Below are 8,138 nucleotides of genomic sequence, written 5' to 3' on the forward strand. Positions count from 1 at the left end.
TTAGCCTAACAAATAAATACATATTTGGCAGCTAGTAAATACATGCACATGTAAGATTATATTTGGAATAATGTTATCTGGTAGGCTACTGTCTACCAGCCTTTAATATTCACATTATTTCCACCTTTGCAGTTGGCTACAGTTTAGCATCAGAATTTTTCTTCCACCTACTTAGTGACAGATGTTAAGGTATGAAATGCTTGATTCAGTAGGTTCTTGGGTGGACAGGTATGTGGCCTCTTCTTTACATGCTGGAATGATATTTTGGGTACACATCTTTTTTCTTTTTTTGGTGGAGCCTTCCCTGTCTTTTACCACGTAATCTGATACATCACTTTGAATGTACACCATTGTCCTGATCAAAATCATTGCTGCACATTAGTTCTTGTGTTCACTTATGCTTCCATTCCAAGCAAATCCATGGGGTGGAAGTGGCCCGCCGCTCGCTTTCCAAACAACATTTATGGTGGAGTTAAAGGTTTGATATTTTATTTGTTTGCTGAAAACACTGATTGGGTCCTTTTGCTTACACGCCCCAAAACATTGTCCTAGATTGTCACATGTGCTACTTGCAGTACGACAACAAACATAGTACATGCATGGCATGCATACATGCATCAATTCCACTATTCCACCCAGCTAGTGTCCAGAGTTCTCACTTTTATTTGGACGGTACAGCGCATATTAATGAACACCACACATACAATGCTGTGTAAATACACCGGATTTAGCAAGAATGCTAATTTCCATCCATGATCCACTGTGATCTGTGATAAGAGAAGGTAGTATTATGAGAAGAAATGCCACTTTTGTTTTTGCCTCCGTCTGTCTTAGTCAAATGGATATGTGTATCCTGGGAGGAACAATAGAACCAATGTGCTCTAGCAACCTCTGGATCTAGAAAGCAAAGCAATAGTCTTTCCATCTTAACCAAGTCTTAACAATTTGAGCCCTAGTTTAAAAAATGTTCTAAATTAAAATATCTGATCTAAAAGTTCACAATGCAGCGCATTGCCATGAGTAGATCTGTGATTTTCAAAAAAGTAAACTTAAATCTTGATTTCCCATAAAAGTATGTATCTTTGATGTGCAAAACCATAGAGAATTTTAAAAATAGTTATTCAGCTCATCCTTACCTATTCTATTTATTATGTTCCTGGCTTTCCATTTACTACCAGAATCAATGGTAGTTTTGATCAACAAGCTTATTTGATGTCACATTGTGAAATGCCAAAATATTTCCACAGTGGCATGCTTTGATATGGTGACAGGGTGTGTGTGTGTAAGTGGAATAAAGGAAAACTATCCAAAGACAGTTGGTGATAAGCTTAAGTGGCTATGACTGTTTGTGATGCTACCAATGCATCACAGTGTGAAGCAGTTAAACTCTGCTGATACACTTGTTGGGTTGAATTTAGTTTTTGTGGTTATTGTTGAGGGGTTCATCAGGCTCCTGTTGCTCTGCTTCAAACATGTGACTGTAATTGAGAAATCCTTCCTACACTACCAACACTCTTATCTTATTTAGCAAGCAGTGATTTATTCTTTCACTTTTGGATAGGATATGGATAAATCATTATTTACCATGGATGGTTCATGGCATACCCAACTGCAATATAAGAATATCTACTTGACATAATGTCTGCCCCATAGCTTTCCAAAGGTTGTAAATTGAACATAGTGTTTAGTTTTTTCCTAGCTTTTTTTTTTTTTTTTCAGGAAATCTGGTCCTTGTTCATAAACATTTATCAGTTCAGCCATGCCTTGATGGCATCTGGCTAATATATAAGCCAGTGCCTGGTATGTCTGGAGCAGAGACAATGCCAGCGATGTGTAACTTGCTGCTGTAAACATGTAATCAGTTTCTTATTGGTCAATTAGCATTCATCTCTAAGATGGATTCTTCATTGAAAGTTGTCTACCTGACCCCCACGCCCCTGTGTTCTCCCCCACCCCACCCCTTTTCTGCCCTTTTGTTGGCTGGCTGTTTGTTAGTTTGTGGTGATATCCTTACTTCTTTCTGAGAATTCAGGGTTCTTTTTTTTGTTTTTAATGACATGCAAGTACTATGATACTATGGTCTCTAAAGCTATATGTGATGTGCATTATTTCCACTCTCGCTCAAAGCGCTTCTAAGCAAGCAGAATTATTTTCTTCCTGCATTGACTGGTAAGCTAATAGAACTCCTTTCTTTCTCTGTTGTGAGCTATGCTCTTTATCTATCTCCCTGTCCTCAACCCCAACCTTCTATCTACAGTACTAATGTTTTTAGACGTCGTGTTGACGCTTGGCTTCAGTGTTGTTATATGGTTTTATTATTGCACTCTATTGAAGAAAAAAGTTTGAAAAGACGAGTCACCTTTTAATTTTCCTATATGCTTACAATTATGTATGTACTTATGCCATTTTTGTATCATTTTAGTTGCTTCTATTTTTAATCATTAGTTATTTTTATGTGGCGACCTCAAAACCTTGCTGCATATGCCAGCCTGAAGAGTTTCATCGCTTCATATTGTGATCTGAAATTTTATACATGTTATAACAATACTTGATATTATGTACCTATTAAATATTTTGATTCCAGAAAACGGCACTGCTTCTTACTTTTGTCATGATAAAACCTTAGTGCCAATGTGTGTCAGTGTCTCTCACAAACGGTAGAGGAACCATTTCTGTGCTGGATTATTTGAAAAGCTGCTTTAAAAACTATTTGCATATGAGCGCAACTGCAAGTACTAAAAGAAAAAAGATTTACCACAGAATGGATGTTTTGAACGTTAGATGACAGAGCCATAGCAGAGAAGTACTCGACTAAGAATTTGACTGGACATGAAAAGGGCCCAATGACAACCACTTCCTCACCAAATATCACTCATTCTTTTTGTACAGTCTGGTGTTTGTTTTTCAGTCTTCTGTTCTCGCTCAGTGAAAGTGCAGAATAGAACTATTTTATGTGAAGTGATCCTAAGTAGCCTATAGCTTCACAGAATAATTCAACATGAATCATTTCAGTAGTTTTCTTCACAATGAGAAGTCATTTCATTAATTTTCCCAGTATTCCTGTTAGATTCGCATGATTTGCTTACTAAAAGCGCCTGTAGCCTCTGCAAGCTCAAGATCACAGGTGTAGCAGAAAGGGGCACCCTTAATATGACCGTTTTAAAATTTCCTGTACACTAGTGCTAAACCCTATTCACTAGGTCAACTACCTGCTATTAAACTGAGGCAGTTCTGTTGTTCCTTGGCTAGGAGGGGACAGTTGGTGTCACACTTATGGAATCCAGTCACTTTCAGCTGTGGTGAGTTGCAGTAAAAAGTCAAATTAAGTAGTTTTACAGACCACATTTATCATATCGGGTCAAAAAGGCCTCACTGCCCAAGTATTTCTGCTCCATGTTGCACAAGCTACCTGTCAATGTCACTGAATTTGTTTTGGAAAAAGCAAGCAAATAACTTCAAACCATAATAACACAATGTTTCTTTTGGCAGCAGTTGTGTTGCACAACTCTCCGGCACTCCCTGGTGGTAAATGGGGAAGATGGTAAACCCCAATTCATAGTAGATATGACCATCGATTGACTACAAACCAACACCTTGCCGTTGAGAATAAATTGAATTTAACTGAATTTTGTTTATACTTAAGCCTGTGTTGTGGTATAAGTGCAATATTTGTTCAGTTTAATAAACAGTGCTAATATCTTAATATACCACTGGAATGTCAATATTTAGAAGCACTTTTAAATAACCCACTTCACATGAACTAGAAAATGATGTATTGCATGCATTATAAGTAAAGCCATGTAGTATTGCATGCATTATAAGTAAAGCCACGTAGTAATTTCTTTGTTTTAATTATCACAGAAGCACAACAGTACCACTATATAGGTGAACAACAAATTACTATTATGAAAAAAGTTAAAAGGAATGCTAATTTAACAAATCAACCAGAACATCACAGCAATTTCTTTTTTAAATTCCAAAACAAAATGCAATTTTAAAGGTCAGGTATACATGACAAAGAAGAAAAAGCACTTTGGATAATTCACCTTCCTTACACGTTGTACCGATACCCCAGTCAATGCATCTTTCATTTTTAAACTGAAGCACCTAAATCAGTCGCATACAACAGTATTCACATTCCATCTCACTTAGCTACACTAAAGGGGATTACTATCCAGCTATGAAGTACCAATTACTGGAGATGCCACTTAAAAGCAACACATTTCACAATACTTTATAGGCTTTTGCAAAGGACATTAGTGCTCTATTAACTGGTCCTGCTGATGCACATTTGTAATTCAAATTGGAGACATGAGGGACACGTTTACAGTTCACCTTTGGCCAATTACACAAAAGCTGGAGTACCCAAGTGTAAACCTGATGACCTTTTGTTGTACATTCAAGAAATGAATAATCCTCCTCAACCTATCACATATGAAATACAAAAGAGACAAAACGGAATGAGAAGTAATACGTCTCTGACACCAATGGGAATTGCAACAACAAAAATGCTCAAGTTTAAGAACAATTTTTTTTTTATACCAATTAATTAATCTTAAATGATAACAAACATACATAAAGATAAATGCGTGGAAAAATGAACGCATGTCTAAACTACCCTTGGAATACAACATGGTGTACAGGGGATGTGAGCACTTGAGTCACAAAAAAGGGAGCGGAAGCTAAAGCAGAGGGTTTGACAGAGTTGTGGTATATTACTGAGGCAGGTGCAAGAATGTGGGAAAAGTAGGAGAAGATGAGAAAGGAGTTTGGGAGATATGGTAGAGAAGTGATGGGAGGTGCAGTTGTTGAAACGGGGGTAAAAGGGATTTTAACCACTTGAACCCTATACACTTAGTTGACCAGGGCTCAATACTTGGTCCTCTCCTTTTTCCTTCTACACAATCTCCTGAAAATGGTCAACCTAGAGCTCACAATGTGTTGCGTTGTGAGCTTGTATATGATCTACAGTAGATCTACAATTTTCACAAAATGTTTGCCCCAGAATAGGGACGCTAGGGTTCAAGAGGTTAAGAAAGGATAGAGGGAGGTATAGATAGAATGGGGGAAGGGCGGAGCCGTTGTTCCGAGAGTTACTCTTCGTCGGAGGAGTCCCTGTCGAAATTGTAGGCCATGAAGAGAACATCGGGTCGAGGTGGGACGAGGGCATGGCCCGGTTTCACTATCTCAAAGCCCAGGAAGCTGAACGTACGCACCAGCTTGGCTGTAGGGTTTGAATAGTAGCATGAATGTTAGACAAAGTATTAGCTAATACATTTAAAACAAAAAAAAATATTCTTGTTTGAACAAACAAGATAGCTGCCTTGATATTTTAAAGCTGCACTCCGGAACTTATTTAAATGACGTTATTTTAACTTCTCTGTATGGTAGAGTAATACAATATAAATAGCACATCTGCAGTGGTTGGAGGTGGTCTCCCTACCAGTGTTGATTTCGTCGACTAAAACTAAATATATTGACAATTTCGTCAACAAATAAATACTAGACTAAAAGAAGAGATACAGTAGAACTAAAATTGGTTGCGCTCGGGTGTTGCGGTCCGAAAATATCAGATCTACAAGCTCACGCTGCGACGCGTTGTGTGCTTGTAGATTGGCTATTTTCAGCATGCAACCAAGTGTAAAATCAGGCATTACGACGCCACCACCGCTAAAATAAATTTTAGTAGACTATAATCTGATATTTAGTCGACTAAAACTAGACCAAAAAACTCAAACTTTTCAGATGACTAAAACTAAATGGAATTTGATTCAAAAGACTGACTAAAACAAAATTAAAATTGCTGTCAAAATAAACACTGCTCCCTACCCTTACCTAAAGAACCAGGTGTCAGCCTGTCAAGGAAGACACCTACTGGTTGAAATGTCAACAGGGTAGTAGAAATTTGGTCTCATGCTGCGAGAGACCGGGGTTCGATTCCCCAGTAGGTCATGAAAGTTATCGATTACAGCTTTAAACACTTAGCCCTATTTATTTATTTTATTGTCTAAATGAGCCCAAAATAGGGCTGAAAGTGGGTAAGTAAGATAGGTGCATTGGCAAGCAGGTATTGCTTATGTAAGGGCTGTGCTGGTACATACCACGATCATCTCTGTTCTTGTAAAAGCAGACAAACACGCTGACAACTTTCAGATGTTCTTCAGCATACTCCAATAGAGCAGCAAAACTAGAGGGAGAAAATAGAAGGTGGCTTGGATTTAATAAATGTCAAAAGGCAATTATGCTGGAATGTGAACTCGCACACAAACATTTATCTTGGACCTAGATGCAGACATTCCCATGCAGCCATGCCTTGTTCACATTAGATTTAGAGACATTGTTCTGATTACTTTTATTTAACGACTCATTCCCTAATTTATACTTGGTCGTACGATGGTGTCATGTGAAAATGGTGGAAATATCCCATCTACAAGCTCACAACGTTGTCGTGAACCAATAGATTTGCTACTTAAGAGCAAAGGTAGACATTTTTCGCCTTCCCTGCTAACAATCAGGTCATCATCGAAGTGGCGTACTTGATGTGGGTCTGTCAACATTATTCTGCAGTGCAGACAATGTGTAAGTTTGACTAATGCAGTAGTGCCCACTGCAGCCATAGCTGACAAACAAATGTTATGTCCCTCTCAACTGGATAGGGTGCACCGACCAAGTTGCCGAAAAATAAAAAAGGCATTTTTTTTGTGGTGGGTTGTCTCTTTTCATTTTGGGCCCAACTTTTAACTTGCAAACCCATGAATTGTGTTGGCAATAAACATTCAAATGGACTGACCTTAAACTAGAGGCCTAAGTGAATGAGTGTGTCAACCAGCACACCTGAGGTCAGTGTATTTTTTGCATTGTATTTACACCATCGTACAAACCAGCAGCATCGAGATAAGGCACCGTGTGTCTCTATTCTGCATATAAAATGTATTGTTGCTGTTGGCTGTTGTACCCATACTGTAACCACTTGAACCCCAGCATCCATACTCTGGAGGGGACATTAGCCAAAAGTAGCAGATCTACAAGCTCACAACATGTGGCTCTTTTTTTTTGGCGAGGAAATTTGGTGTACACAGAAAAAACAACTACAACTGCAGTTGAAACTCAGGGTACAGAGAGTTTGAGTGGCTAAACTTCTTTCTTGCCCAGAGGTCGTCTCACCTTTCCTTACTGCCTTCGGGAAGAGGGTCAAGAGGTATCTCCACATACAGGGCACAGCCGCTTAACACAGCATCCCATTGTATCGCCTTGGTAATTGTAGGGCGGCTTTGGAAGTGGAGAATCCCAGGGCGACCGCTCCCTGCTGGCTCCTCCGTCACAGTCAACTTCCTGTCCTAGGGACAAAAAACAAAAGCATAATAATGGCCAATGTTATTAGTGTAAAGTAATATCTAAGCATGTGCTGAAGTTTCTTAATTTTATGTGATGTGTTCCTCTGCCCTTCACAGCCATTATGAAATAGGGGTCAAAATTAAACTATAGACATTATATACACGTACAGCAGTACCTATACTTTTTCCAGAAAGCTCAAAGAAAAATTAAGAGATGGCTCTTTAGTATTGTTTGAAAATATAGAACATCGAACAGTCTTGTGTGCTTCCACTAGTATAATAATACCTAATGCAGTCATATTGAGGGGAATTAGTTGCAATGCTCCTCCTGACTTGAAATGTATTTGTGTACCAACATACTATAAACATATCTGACAGTAAGGGAATACCGACAGAGTAAGTGTGAAAACATTTGGAGACATGACCGTTATACAATGTTTACCTAGCTAATGTAAATACACCTTGAGCCCCATTCGTTTGCAAACTCCGTTCTCAAACAAGGTAGTGCTCAATGCGTTGTCAACTGCTGTTACCTGTTCTGCAACTAGGCAATAATTTGTCTTTTGTACTAAAATTTGAGTACCTTGTAGTGGTTAATAAGCTAATAAGCTTGGGAACCACTGTACTATACACATGTACGTGCACAGAGACTTACTGAGTAGAGCGGCCGTGCTGACGGAGTGTGATCCCGTGTACCATTCCCCCGCCCACCTGGGATCTTCAAAGGTGGGTGAGGGACATCAGGAACACCACAGAGGCCCTGGGTGGCGGGTACTACTACACAGAGGCCCTGGGTGCCGGGTA

General features: G+C 39.0%; 1 protein-coding gene across 1 annotated transcript in view; it reads right to left on the reverse strand.

Annotated features, from left to right (window-relative positions):
• Nucleotides 1-3,835: 3,835 nt before the first annotated feature.
• oaz1b (ornithine decarboxylase antizyme 1b) overlaps nucleotides 3,836-8,138 on the reverse strand; it is a 6,963-nt gene continuing 2,660 nt past the window's right edge. The window contains 5 exon segments of the mRNA XM_080420512.1: nucleotides 3,836-5,224; nucleotides 6,102-6,187; nucleotides 7,165-7,337; nucleotides 7,990-8,076; nucleotides 8,078-8,138. The exon segment at nucleotides 8,078-8,138 is cut by the window's right edge and continues 21 nt beyond it. Coding sequence (XP_080276638.1) covers nucleotides 5,094-5,224; nucleotides 6,102-6,187; nucleotides 7,165-7,337; nucleotides 7,990-8,076; nucleotides 8,078-8,138 — 538 coding nt within the window. The 3' untranslated portion in view covers nucleotides 3,836-5,093.

This window comes from Gymnoscopelus braueri (genome assembly GCF_963280865.1).
Source record: "Gymnoscopelus braueri genome assembly, chromosome: 22".
NCBI lineage: Eukaryota > Metazoa > Chordata > Actinopteri > Myctophiformes > Myctophidae > Gymnoscopelus > Gymnoscopelus braueri.